The sequence below is a fragment of the Piliocolobus tephrosceles genome, chromosome 9 (genome assembly GCF_002776525.5).
Source record: "Piliocolobus tephrosceles isolate RC106 chromosome 9, ASM277652v3, whole genome shotgun sequence".
NCBI lineage: Eukaryota > Metazoa > Chordata > Mammalia > Primates > Cercopithecidae > Piliocolobus > Piliocolobus tephrosceles.
This window is the reverse complement of record NC_045442.1, coordinates 112,076,116-112,091,513: the sequence shown is the minus strand read 5'-3', so window position 1 is coordinate 112,091,513 and position 15,398 is coordinate 112,076,116. Positions and strand designations below refer to the sequence as shown.

General features: G+C 35.3%; 1 protein-coding gene across 1 annotated transcript in view; it reads left to right on the top strand.

Moving 5' to 3' along the window:
• Positions 1 to 15,398, top strand: part of MALRD1 (MAM and LDL receptor class A domain containing 1) — a 701,386-nt gene that overhangs the window by 207,310 nt on the left and 478,678 nt on the right. The window contains exon 19 of the mRNA XM_026454821.1: positions 10,164 to 10,251. Coding sequence (XP_026310606.1) covers positions 10,164 to 10,251 — 88 coding nt within the window. The remainder of the gene's footprint in view (positions 1 to 10,163; positions 10,252 to 15,398) is intronic.

Genomic DNA, 15,398 nt, shown 5'->3' with positions numbered 1-15,398 from the left:
CCCCTATCCCTGAACTACATTATAATGTACACATTATGTCACAGTTATTGTTCAACATACCTTCAAATACCATTTTGGGAATCAGTAGCTTAGGTGACACCAAAGCATTTCCATGTGTAAGTAATAAAAAAGATAGCATTAACATTATGTTGTTATTTTCAAGGAAGTCAAATTTGAAGAGCAATTACAAAGTGGACAAGAACTTGACAATAAAAAACTTTAAAGTTACATTTCAAATAAAATACTATAATTTTAAAGAAGAAAATGTTATTAACAGCATTAGTTTTTGTTAAAATAAAAACTTTACCCACATTAAATTTAACATAATTTAATTGAGCAAGGAAAGATTCATGAATTGGGCAGCACTCAGAACCAGGAGTGGTTCAGAGAGCTCCACCCTATAACATGGGCAGGCAGTATTTGTAGACAGAAAAAAGAAGTGATGTACACAAACAGCTTGATTGCTTAGAGCTCAGCATTTGCCTTATTTGAGCATGATGTGATAAGGCGTTTGCTTTATATGGACATGGTCTAATCATTTGTGTTGAAGTTTGGCTGCTGTGATTGACTGACACTCGGCTATGAGAGTATACTCTTAGTTAATTGCAGGTTGTTTACATACTAAGTTAGATTGCTGTTTGTTATGTAGGGATTCAAAGTACTAAGGTACTAAGTATGGAGGAAGCTTTAGGCCAAATTTAATCTGATAGTTTCAAAAGCAGTTATTGTTTTCACTAAAATGAGATTTTAAAATCTAAATTGAAAAAAGTGTTTATTTTGGAAAAACATTTATTATACAGAACTTGTTCCTCTTGTAAGGGTCTAAGGTCAGTTACGTAGTGAATATTAAGGTGCCATGAAAAAAAAAAAGTGTGACACATGTAGAAAATATTGTATTATTATTATAATGCTAACCACTTGGTAGATGTTACAATTTTATGGTAACAATAGTTATTTAAATATAAATAACTGTCTAAATTGGTTTTGTATTATTTGTATAGCTTCCTCTGTCATTTAACACCTATTAGTGACTATGTGATCAGTAAAAAAAGATAAGAAGCCTAGTAAAAGAGAGAGTGAAAGTAAAAATTTGAATCATTTGGACCTTGTAAACCAGTCAAGAATTAGACTCTTTGACTGTTTGGACATCATTTAACCAATGGTCTTTCTGTGGGCCTATGGATGAGTTATTTAAATTTTTTGGGTCTCATTTATTCAAATGTAAAATAAGAATTTTGGATTCTAAATGTTCTCTATGGAGCCATTTAGTATTAAAATGATAGATTTAAAAAAATATGTTGTAAGACTGGCCACAACTAATAGCTATTATACAGATATGTAACATATATGATATACATGTATATCAGATATGTAACATACATATGTATCTTATATGTGTATATATGTTTTAATTTATATTATATATTATTTTATAATATGAATTATATATTATGTATTATTGATAAGATAAATTAAAACGTACACGTGTGTATATATGTCTGCGCACATACACATATATGCACACACATGTGTCTGTGTGTATATATATTTTAATTCATCTAACAAATGATATTGATATTACTCCAGATAGAAAGTGATGCTTGATAAATAACTGAAGATTGAAGGAAAGGACTTGGAAATGCAGGCATAAGTTGGGGAATGGAAAAAGGAGGACGGTCATGGCAAAGCATATAAATGTAGGTAGAAGTCGAATTGGAATTCAGGAACTAGGCCATGTAATGAAGAGAAAGACACAGTTTCAAAGCAAAAGGATGCAGGATTTGTCGGCAGTTTAGATAGTAGTAATATTATAATATTATTAATTATAGTAATACTAAGTAGTAGTTTAGTTAGAAATATTAACGTAATCAGTATCTTTGGCACATATTTGTTTTTTCCATAGTTTTATGTCATGTAAAACAGGTGGGATGTGGCATGGCACCAAGTGTAACACCAACAGTTTTAGTTGAAAGGAGAAGTTTCATTTTTCCTTAAAATACATTGAGAGCTTATAATGTGCTAGTTACTGTGCTGGATGCTGTGTTTGCAGCCCTTGTGTCCTTCAGTGTCCCTCCTGAAGGTTGCCCTTAAAGTCTCATAAGGAAGACAAACACTAAACGCACAAATACTTATGTGATTATGAACTATGAGAAGTTTGTAAAAATAAAAAGAAAATAAACCTCGCCTTGAGTGGTCAAGGAAAGCTTCTCTGAGGAAGTAACATCTAACCTGGAACTTCAGATAGAACTTCTATTTCACAGTAACTAATGGGTGGGTATATGGGACACTGAGCTAGAACAAAACACAAATGTGGGTTAGTTAAGGTTTAAGTAGTGTTTAAATCTATCATTTTTTTTTTTTATTTCTGCTTTAGGTCTGCATCAGTGTTAAGCTGCTACATAGAAACATAAAAATAGCGGTAAAAATGGGATTTGGTGTCTCATTTTACAAAGAGAATGAAAGGCTTATGATTTTTGTAAAAATACTCGTATATTAAAAATAATAAGTTAGAGTTCAACTCTTTTCTTTAAAAATACCTTTAATGGTATGGAAGATAAAATATTTAGTCTGTTGATGGGAAAAAATAACATTTAATAATTTTAAAACTATGCTTCCTAAATAAGAATTTAATTTTGGCATGTGTGAGCCTATTGATTGGACAGTATTACATTGTATTCTGTTAAAATCTTATTATACCTTATTAGGTCATTTTTAAATAATAATAACATAATTTACTGAAAATTTTAATCAATAGCTCTGAACCGTCTTCACCTTTTTCTTGAGTATCAGCTGGACCTTTTTAAATTAAATCCTTCTTTGTAATCTTTGATCAAATAGGTTCCATATAATTTTTAGGATTGGAAAAACTGAAACTGATTTGTTCTCATTCACATAATATATGAGATGCGAAGTGGGTTACAGGGTATATGGGTTCTCTGAGGGTATTTTAAAATAGCATGTGAGTATGCAGAATTTCAAGTAGCAAACTAATTTCAAGATGATCAACATTTATTCTTTTTAAATTTTACTTAGGTTTCAGGAAGGCATTGTTATATATTGGAGGCAAAAACAAAAATGTGCCCCAATTTTGGCCTTTTTTTTTTTTTTTTTTTGTGCGTCTAAAAACACACAGAGGAAAATGGAACTGAAATGAACTTTGTGGTTTGTGAATCCTTTAAAAACCACAAAAAGCAAATTAATCTCATATGACTTGAATACTTAGAGATGATCTGTATGATGATATGTGTAATGTAAGACATTTGTTTACATTCCAAAGTAAAGATCAGCTCCCTACATCCTCCCTCTCTCTCTCCCTCCCCCTCCCTCCCTCCCTGTCTCTCTCTCTCTCTCTTTCAATGTGTGTATTCTCTTTCACTCAGTAAGATTAGCAGAAAGAATTCTATGTAAGTAAAAAAACATGTCTGAGGTTTTGAATGACCCAATTTCTTAAACTTTTTTTGATTTCTGTTTTGATATTGTTATTATTTACTCTCTGCCCTCAACACAGCAGAGGCCTTGATGGGAAAAGATTTTGTGGGCAAGCAACAGGTGGGTAGTTGAATATGGAAGACTCTAACAAATGAGACTCCTTCTTCAGAAGAGTATAAAATGAGACATTTTATTAGGGGAAGGGAGGCTGAGTTGATTTAACCATTCCAATGTGCAGATATATTAGAAGACAATTAAAGGATCATAATGCTTCCACAAATGAAATATTTCAACCATGCAGCACCATCCAGCTGCGCTGTTTGGAGGTAATTCTCCATGGATTTCTTCTGTTTGGCACAGTCCAGCCTTTGAGCAAAGGGCATATTTAAATGGTCTTTACCTTGCGACATTTGCTTACATTCCAGAGTAAAAATAAGCTCTTCTTACCACCTCTCTTTCTCTGGAAGGGAGAATGGGCAGACTTGCCAGCAGCCTATTCCAGGTAGAATCTCCTCATTTTGGATTCCTCTCCTATGGGTGTGACTGTCTCACATGCAGGTAAACATCCAGGCCTCCTCATGTTGCCCTGTGGAAATGGAAGGTGCTTCTCTGGCTGTTGCTTTTTCCTGTCTTTCCTGTAATATATATATATATAAATAAAATAGTGGCAAATTAACTCATTAGCTTCCAAGTAGGGTAAAAATCTCAGGCCCTTCATTCTTTCTGCCTTAAACTGCACAAGGACTGGCAAACCCAATGGGAACCAGACATGGGACATTAATTGAAAAAAGTAGGTGATATGGTTTGGCTCTGTGTCTCCACCTAAATCTCGTGTTGATTTTTAATCCCCAGTGTTGGGGGTGGGACTGGTGGGAGGTGATTGGATCATGGGGGCGGGATTTCCCCTTACTGTTCTCATGATAATGAAGGAATTCTCATGAGATCTGGTTATTTAAAAGTGTGTCACACTTTCCCCCTTTCCCCTTCATTCTCTTCTTCCTACTCCAGCCATGTAGGAAATTCTGGCTTCCCTTTGCCTTCTGCCATGATTGTAAGTTTCCTGAGGCCTCCCAAGGCATGCTTCCTGTACAGCCTGTGGAACTGTGAATTGATGAAACCTCTTTTCTTTATAGATTACCCAGTCTCAGTTCTTTACAGCAATGTGAAAATGAACTAATACAGTAGGTGAGGTTTAAAATAATGAATGGCAACTGACAACATTGGTGTGGGTGCATAATAGAGTGGACTAGTGTGTGCAGCAGCTGAGGAGCAATGTCTTCTTGTGAGATACCCTACTTTTAAAATACTGGCAACCAGTCTGACTCAAGAACACTGACGGAGTTAAGCTAAACTGTTATGGACTGGGTTCAGCCCAAGGGCCACCATTTAGTCTTCTCTGTCGTAAATGGTGAGATAGTCAGGATGGGGATGAATTTATTTCTTCCTGGTAACTATGGAATCACTTGGCACAATGCCTAGGTAGGCACTCATTTTTCTTTTTTGAATCAAAAATTCTCAGCAAGCTCTAAGCCAGACGTTAGCTAAGAAGAAATATAATGTAATGCCAAAAGATCAACATAAATTTTGTCATGATTTTGTTCCCGAAAATAAGAACACAGATTTGGTAGACATCATATTTTTCGGTCAGTAATCCTCTTATAATTCTTGAGTACTTATCTATCCCAGCATTTTATTTTGTCTCTACTATTACCACAATGTTATTATTATTATCCATTCCTGCGTCCAGTTTCTCACACAGTTTTAATATGGCACTTATGGCTCTTGTTTTATGATAAATGGTTTTCATATGTGTACTATAGTAATTGAAAAACTCCAATTATTCTGCAGTCTTGTGTATGTGATAAAGTCGGCCACAGAGTTAGAGTCATAAAGTTTGTCAGGCCAAATCTGAGTTTTATTTCATAGAGATTGGTTTTAGGATTGTGTAAACAATTGCAAAGATGATTTAAAAACCAATATAAATTGTATCCAGCAAATACTTCCCTCAGTATTGACCTAAAAAGGTAACTTGCTAAAAGTTCCCAAGAATTGTAGGTTATGTGATTAAATATTAGATAGTTGTCTAGATGTGTTTATAAGAGTTTACTTAACACCTTAGTCAGGTGTTAAAATGGGCTAAAAGAGAGCTTCATGTAATGCCTTTCATTCTGTTTGTGCATTTTTAATTATTGCAAAATCCAATGAAAAATAAGTGGGTGTCATTAAGAAGTATAAAGAAGAGTGTAAATATTTGTCCTCTAGGAAATTATAAGTGGATAGCCAGAGAAGATTGTTCATAGCCAAATTGAAGAATAGATTGAGATTCTTGAGATTACTATATGCTTGTTATAAAATGCCACACATTAAATTAGCAATTGAGAAAAAAGTGAAAGTAATAGACACATTGATGACTTATGGCAATAGGTACAGAAAAAATGCTTTGTATTTGTCTATTGAGATATGATTTAAAGGTCAATTTTATCCTGTTTAGGTGAGCGGTTCTATGAATTTCAACAAATGTACAGTTATCTTTTGGGATTCAGAGGATCAGCTCCAGGACTGCCCCCATATAACTAAATCAGCACATACTCAAGTCCTGCACTGGGAACAAAGTGTTGGCCCTCTGTATACACATCTTTCACAGCCACAAATATTTTTTATTGTGTGTGGTTTAAAATAAGCCACACATAAGTGGACCAAGGCAGTTCAAACTCATGTTGTTTAAGAGTCAACTGTATACAGTTGTGTAAGCAACCACCACAACCAAAATAGAGTATATCTCTACCATTCCCCCAAATCTTCCATTTCCTGATATAGTCAATCTCCTCCTTTTACACCCGCAGCTTCTGTCAACACAAATCTGATTTCTTTCCTAATTGACAGGGTTTGGCTCTATGTCTCCATCCAAATCTCACCTTGAACTGTAATAATCACCATGGGTCAGGGGTGGGACCCGGTGGAGATAGGAGGGTGGTTTCCTCCATACTATTCTCACAAGATCTGATGGTTTTATAAGGGGTTTCACCCTTTGCTCAGGTCTCATTCTCTCTCCTGTCACCATGTTATCTTCCCCTTCTGTCACGATTGTAAGTTTCTTGAGGCCTCCCCAACCCTACAGAACTGTGAGTCAGTTAAACCTCTTTTTCTTTGCAAATTACCCAGTCTTAGACAGTTCTTTATAGCAGCGTGAGAGTAGTCTAATATACCAATAATTCTAACTTTTCTAAAACGGCATAAAAGCAGTTGATAAATAATACAGGCTTTTGAGTCTGGCTTCTTTCACTCTTTCACTTACTATAATGCTTTTGAGGTTCACAGCTGTTGTTGCATATATCATTGTTCCTTTTTGTTGCTGAGTGGTATTCTATTGTATGAATGTACTGCAGTTTGCTTATCTGCTTACCAGTTGGGAGATATTTGGGTTGATTTGAGCTTTTGGAGATTATTAATAAAGCCTTATAAACCTTATTAATGGGTTCTTGTTTAGACATGTTTTCATTTATCTTGAATAAAGAAATACCTACATGTGCATTGCCATGTCATATGAAAGTGTATGTTTAATTTTATAAGAACCTGCAAATTAGTTGTATGATTATGGCTGTGCCATTTAGGATTCTCATCAGAAATGCATTGGAGTCCCAGTTGCTCCACAGAGAATATGTGCTTTTTATAAATTTTAAACTGGAATTTCTGCCTCAAATATAATATATCTTTATATAAAATATATTTGAGACAGAAATTCTAGTTTAAAATTTGTAAATTTATAATGTATCTGAAAATACATTATAGTTATAAAACATACCAAAAAACTGATATGTTATATTGGAATTGTGTAATATTTTACAAATGCATGATGGCTAAAGGGACAGTAAGCAGTAGGTTGAATTAATTCCATTTCTCTTAAGAGTTAATGGAGCCTAAAACATGTGTTTGTGTGTGAGGACAATCGTTTCCGTATCATTTAAAATTTTTGGTCAGTCATTCAGAGTTTCCTAAATACATAGAAGGATGAGTTCAGGAAAGTTGCTAGAGCCTTGTTAATGTTTAAACCTCAAAGTTCCTACATGGTTGACAAGGCCAGTCTGTCTTTACTTGGAGCAGGTGGCAGCCCATGCAAAGAACAACTTGGATGAGCTGGTTCACTTCATGACATTTCCAAGACGATGATAGTTCCAATATAAGTAGAATTGACCTGTACAGATAAGGCAGGTCATTTAAACTAAACTGGATTTTCAGTTGTCCTTTGAGGCACTCCATAAGGTACTGATGGGACTTAGGAATAAAATTTGGCTTCCCTAATTTCCAAAATAGCAATACTATCTTACATACAATGTATAATGCTTGTGTTTTGATAATATTCTATTCGTTCTGGGTGAAAACAACACCATAAATGAAAGTGACGTTTTCACAGTAGAGGCATTTGGGTTTATACTTCTTGTGGTCATTTTCTTAGGATTAGTATTTTAGAATAATTTACCAAGTTTTTTTGCAAGACTAAATTAAATATAGGGTTAAAGTAGGGTTAAGCTTTAGCAGTCATAACTTTGTTCCTGAGGTGTAATTATTATCAAAAAGTCTTTTTAAAATGCTTTTCTTAAATATTCAAAAGAAATTAAGACATCATACAAATGGACAAGTTTAGTATCTCAAATTGTAACTATTGTTCATTAATTCTCAAGAATGCTAACATTTAGGGGTTAGCAAATTGAAGATACTTTGGTAAAAATTATGATTAAGTTGTGTGTTAGAGCAAGACCAAACTGTCTTCTGTCTCGGATTGTTTCTGTGTCTTCCCATTGGCTTTGAATGCAGACAGGAATAATATTAAAATACTTCTCATGCAACATCAAGTAAATTCCAAAAGAAAAATGCCTTGTGCAAATCACATTCTCTAGCATGTTATGGCCCTCTCTGGGTTACAGAATTTTGTCTGAAATTTTCATAGGTAGCCAATTATTTAATTTGTGACTATATAAAGACAATAAAAACATCTTGGAACAATTGACTCCAAACACCAGAATGGAGCTATGAATGTGTATATAACCCTAAAGTTGGTTTACAGCTACTTATATTTACAACAACGTCACTCTCTGTGAAGTGGGATATTAATGCCAATTTTCTATTCCTTCTTGTTAAAAAGGTAATGATAATCATGAGGAGTGAGACCAAGTCAATAGTATTTATTTTTATTTACCCTGGCTTCTTCTTTATCTTGCTGTTTCATCTAAGCCATTTGTTAGCATGTTCTCTGTTGTATTGCAGTGGGATTTGCATGTATCGGTACAGGACATTTATTAGTGATTAATTTGTATTTGTGCCTTTTCACCAATTGTTCAGCCAACTCTGTTTTTAAAAATAAAACAGAAAACGTTTTTCTGTAGTATTTTCTTTCAAATTCTGTCTGCTAGTTTAGGTTTATGGAAATGTATGATTTTGTACTAAATATTCTTTACACATTTTTGTTTTCTCTTCCTATAATGCCTTTCATTCATGATGATGATGGGAAAAAGGATGCATTTTTATGTTTGGAGAGACTCATTATAAAACAGCAGGACACTTCCTGTATAACACCATTAAATGTTATTCAAACAATGTCCGGTGAACTAGTGTCTCACTAGTTCTATGCAGAAACATTTCCCAAATTAATTAATTTCCTTGGTGACAAATCAGGGAGAAAATCCTGGTAGACCTCAAGAAAGAGTAGAAAGTTGGGGAAAGTGTTACGAGGTTTGAGGTCAGCAATTTGACCTTTTAAAACTTTCTTTCTCAAGAATGTCAACAAATAATGTATGTGGTAACTTTGAATGAAGGATAGAGCTTGAAAAGTAAAACTTCAACTCCCACATATAACATTTGTGAGGAAAATGAAATGAAAACATATGTTCGTAATATAATGGGAAGACATAATGTATTTTTCTAAGTTTGAGTTTGCTAGAAGTTCTTTATTATTAAATTATGCTGGGATTCCTAGTAAGCATGCAATGCATTTGCATAAGTATTAAAATAATTCATCATGATTAATTCTATTACAGGAAATCTCAAACCTAATCACAATCTACCATATACTACAGTGATTTGTCTATATGTGATATTTCATATTTTACTAAGTTTTGGTGGAACTGCAGCTCCTGTAGCAGCACAAATGTCATCTGACTTCACTGTGATTAATGTGGTCCTGAAGGAGATCTAATCACGATTAGCCAATTTCATAAAGTGTTACAGAATCAGTGTCATGTGAGAAACATTTTAAAGCCCTTAACAATGTATGTCCTAGCAAGTAACTCTGGGAGAAAATTGGGTTTCTAGGAGGAGGAAGAGGTTTAACTTGGGAAATAGATGACCCAGGGAGATCAGGGGACAATGATTTGCCTTCAAATACTTAAAGGACCAGAAGAAAACTACACAAATCTAGAACTAATGGCTGAAAGTTGTAGGGCAGTGGATATCAATCTAATATGCTGAAATTTCAAAAATGGAAACTCATCAGAAAGGCAGTGAGCTCCATGAGTCTAACAGGCTCAATGAAGTATGGAGGTTTCTGTTACTAGAAGTATTCAAGGCAAGATGACCACTTATGGAGACTACTTCAAAGTAATTTTTTAATGGCACGGAAGGTTATATCTGGGTAAATTCTAAATTCTTCTTCATCCATTCCATAAATTTCCCTTACCACATAAACACATTTTTTTATTTCTTTATTTTTATTTATTTATTTATTTATTTATTTATTTAAGATATTGGTGGAGGCTTCAGTGGGAGATGGCTTCAATGGAGATATTGCGATTGATGATCTGTCATTCCTGAACTGCACCCTCTACCCTGGTAAGAGAACATTTCATTTGGGGGTTATTTCTAAATCTGTTTACTTGGAAAACTTCCAAGGAAATCAGTGTTTCATTTCTACAAAATTTCCGACATGACCTTACTTTTATTCTTTTTCTCAAATCTGTTAACTCTGGAAAAGATTTTTTTAGATCCTTGCTAGTAATTAGTTTTAAAGTATCAAACATAGTGAAGATGTTTGAATCACATATGTCTATGTCTTATCACATGCAAAATACTAGACAGTCTTGTCTGAATTTAAAATGTAATTCCATTATATGTAAGGAGTTATAATAACCAAACCATTTGCCTTATGTTTACATCATATTGGATACTTTATTAACCTCTCAGTTTACTCTCTGGAAACACTTTAAATATTTCTAAGGATTGTTGTCAACCATCTCCTCACTATATTACAGATATATGTCTATTCAAATGACATAAATGACATATTTTCCAGATTTATGTATCCATTTTCAAACTTTCCCCTGAACTCCAGACTCATATACTAACTACCTACTCAACAGCTTAACTTGGATGTCTAGTAGGCACCTTAAAGATAATAATAGAAAATAACCTAAAATAAACACAACCCAGGCCTCGAATAGTGTTATGAGGAGAAACCCATTCTGGGAAGTACATAGTGATCTAAGAAGACTGGATATTAAACTAATGGAGTTTGGCACTCAGACTGAGAACTCTTAAAGTGCACGACGAGAGGGAACATGATCTCCTCCCTGGAGTGATGAGAGGCTGGAACCCAACAACATTCTCAATTGCTGAAAACTTAACATCCATCCCCGCTCTGTCATCTTAGCCTCATTGGTCAGCGGAGCACCAGCTCCATCCCAGGCAGAGTCAATCAGGGGATGGGGCCGATTCCAATATTTTCAGTTGTAGCTGTGTGACACAGCTCTGATCCTACCCACCACTCAGTGTCCTAATAGGATCTATTGGTGTCACCACTCTGTGTCATGGTTTTCGTAGAACTCTGGAGACAGCCAAATCCCTCTCTTGAAGGCCAGTAAAACAAGAGGCAGAATTGAACAAATTTACCCTTACCTCTCAAGGCCTAAAAGTGAATTCCTGATGGCCAGTTGCCTCTCAATCCTGCCACTCCTGCATACCTCCCTATCTCAGCAAATGACAGTTTATGTCTAGCTGCTTATTCCATATTAACAAATCTGATTTATATTAACAAACTCAGTTTAGAACCCACTCCTCATTGCCCTCACCACTTCCCCCTTGGTCCAAACAGCCAGTGTCTATGCATGGATTATTGCAATTGCTTTTTAAATGATCTCTCTGCTCCTACCCTTGTGCACTATATTCTGAAAACAGCAGCCCACATGTTCCTTTTCAAACTTAGATGAGATTAGGTCATTCTATTGTCAGAATTCCTATGACTCTATCTCATTCAGAGCAAATCTCAAACTAATGATAGCTTCCAAGAAATAAATGAATAACCCCTTATACCTCTTGAATTCACCTTTCACCAGTGTATATCTCATTCACGTTTCCCCACTACAAAGGCCTTTTAGCTAATTCTTAAGCACTTCAGCCAATTTATGGTGTATTAGTCCATTCTCACACTGCTAATAAAGACATACCCGAGACTGGGTAATTTATAAAGAAAGGTGGTTTAATTGACTCAGTTCTACATGGCTAGGAAAGCCTCACAGTCATGGCAGAAGGTGTAGGAGGAGCAAAGTCACATCTTACATGGTGCAGGCAAAGAGAGTGTGTGCAGGGGAACTCCCCTTTATAAAACCATCAAATCTTGTAAGACTTATTCACTTTCACAAGAACAGTGTAGGGTGATTCAGTTACCTCTCAATGGGTCCTCCCATGATATGTGGGAATTATGGGAGCTATAATTCAAGATGAGATTTGGGTAGGGACACAGCCAAACCATATCATATGGTTAGGACTTTTCCATCTGCTTTTCCCTGTTCCTGGAACAGGTTTCCTACAGATGTCTCTCTGACTCCCTCCCTTACTTCCTTCTGGTCTCTGCCAGAGTTTCTTCAGGGAACCCTCCTCTGAACACACACACACACACACACACACACACACACACACACACACACATACAGTTTCTTATCTGGCATTTTCTATTTTTCTATTTCTATTCCTGGTGTTATTTTTCTCCATAACATGTATCACCCTTTATAGTTAAATTTATATTTTCCGCCACATTGATGTTAGTTGCATGAGAGCAGGTGTATTACCTCTTCACTATTTCATCTCCAACACCTACAACAGTATCTGACACATACTAGTACTCAACAAATATTTGTTGGATGGATAAGTAGATAGAGGAATGTCAGTAATTTTAGGTGTTTTATGTACTCTTCTTATGTATTTTAGTTTAGTTTTAATATTATTGCTAAAACATTAAATATTTCTATGTGCCAGATACTGTATTACATATCAGTCAGCTTTTGTTGAAAGCCAGGTCTCAGTAGCTTATGACTGCATTTATTTCTTGCTCTCAAGCATGTGGGTTGGCATAGAGAATAGGAGTAAAGACACAGATAGACAGACAGACAGATCCTAATCATAGCTCTATGTAATTTTATGTAGCTCTTAGCTATGTATCTCTGTTTCACGTGGTCCTATCTCTCTGAGACCCTGGCTAAAAGACCAAGTCCCTATTTGACACATTTCGTAGAGGATGAGAAAAAAAAGTGTATTTGAAATTTCAACTGGGACATGGTATACATCTCATTGTGTCTGTTCATGTTCATTATCCATTGATCAGATCCCAACAATGGGGCAGAGAAGTGTTTTCCACCTCCAGGGAGCTCAGCAAGGGTAGGAGAGAGAGCAAATCTTTACAAGAAAGGGAGGTGTATGTAGGGACAATATAACAACTGGTCACTCATGCGTATTTTATCTTACGCAATCTTACAATGTTTAAAGAGTCTAGAAGAGTGCCTGGTCCAACCTGGTGAATAGATGTTGTATATGGAGTAGGAGTAATGCCTTTATTATACCAATTTTATGGAGGAAATTGAAAAGAAGATAACCTGCTCAAGGGTACCTAGCTGTAAAGTGGCAGAACACAGTGACTGCCTCTTGGGACCATAGTGTTTACCACTAGTATTACACTGCTCATCAAACCTGCAAGGAAGAGGCTACAATCTCCAATTTACAGATATGAAACATTAAACTTAAAGAGCGTAAGTAGCCTGGATGAGAATACAAAATTAGGGATTGGATTGTGATTTTACCTAAGCTGGTCTGATTTCAATGGCCAGGGCTTTCCCCACATTGCCCCCAAATCTGAGATTAGAGAGAATCACTGTGACCTCAGAGGCAGAAGAGACCAAAAAAATAACACAGAAAAGAAACATGAGTCACCATTGAAACTGTTGTTGCCCTCATTATCCTGCTAAATCCATTCTGTGGCTCACAGTTCCAAGGAGAGGTAAAACAGCTACTAGAGGCACAGAAACAGATATGAAATATCAGTTACAGAGTGTTAGTCCCAATTTGCTGTTTCATGTTTTGGAAGAAAAATAAAAAACTTTCAAAACTGTATGAGCTGTGTGTTTTTTGCGTTGGCTTTATAACAAAATAAACTAAGGGTCTAAACCACAAGCCTTGTTGAATCCTTAGGTTTGATAAAGGAATTTGATGTAATCTTGCCATAAGATGAAACAAAAATAAAAAATTGGGCTCTTCACAAAAAATGTTACTCTTGATGCTTTCCAGTCGGTTTTTTTTTTTTTTTCTTTCATGGCATCATGTTATATGAAGTAAGAATCATGCTTGTAACTTCACTTAGGGCATTGATTTCCTTTCAATATTAACTATTGTTTGTTTATAGCATTATTCTTCCTTGGCCAATAAAACAAAGCAAAATAAATAAAAACTCAAAGTCACATACACACAAACCAAAATGTTGCCCTAATCCCCAAAATGTGGGTTTCTATCTTACCTACAACTTTTATTTTATAGAAAATGACTGAACAGTAGATTATTTTACTTTTCTTTGTTACTTCAAAATCAACCTTTTCCCTCATGCCTTCCTTGTAATTTTAATGAAAGCAGTGTTCTCCAGCAAGCGGGGCTTGAATTTCCAGTCATCTTTGACATTCTTCTTAAACTTGTTTGGTTGCAATTTCCACTGACTGCAACCGCAAGATATTTCTCAGATCTGCTTTTTTCCATTACTCTGACTCGAGACAGTGTTGACTTGAATGAAAAGCAAATATTAGACTAAATATGTTATTAATTTTCCCCAATAGTTTTTATGCCCTTAACTGAGTTTATTTTCACTTTGTCTTAAAACATCATCATTTGCTCTTCCAAGTGTTCTGTCTCATATTCTAAGCTATAGATGTTTCTAATTCAATTTTCAACTCTTTCTCAATCATGAATTTTACCTGCTTTGTTTCAATAATTTTATAATATTGTTAATTTATTTTTCCTACTTTATTAAGATATAATTGGCAAAATTGTATGTTTTGACATGTCTTTATATTATGAAATCGTTACCACAATCAAACTATTAATAATTAACACATCTCTAACCTCATATAGTTACTCATCCTCTGTGTGTGTGGTAAGTGAACTTGACCGGGTGTGGTGGCTCACGCATGTAAACCTAGAACTTTGGGAGACTGAGGCGGGTGGATCACCTAAGGTCGGGAGTTCAACACCAGCTCGGTCGATGTGGTGAAACACGGTCTCTACTAAAAATACAAAAGTTAGCCAGGCATGGTGGCACACGCCTATAATCCCAGCTACTTAGGAGGCTGAAGCAGGAGTATTGCTTGAACCTGGGATGCGGAGATTGTAGTGGGCCAAGATTGCGCTACTACACTCCAGCCTGGGTGACAGAGCAAGACTCTCAAAAAAAAAAAAGAAAAAAAAAAGCACTTAAAATCTACTCTCAGCAAATTTCAAGTGTATGATATCTTACTCGAAGTTATTCTTCTGATAACTGAAAGTTTGTACCATTTTACCAACATATCTCCATTTCCTTCATCTCTCAACCTCTGCTAACTACCTCTCTACTCTCTTCTGAGTTCAACTTTTAGATTCCTTTTACATGTGCAATCATGCAGTATTTGTCTTCTGTGTCTGTCTTATTTCACTTAGTGTAATGGACATGGCATTATTCTAATTTCATAATG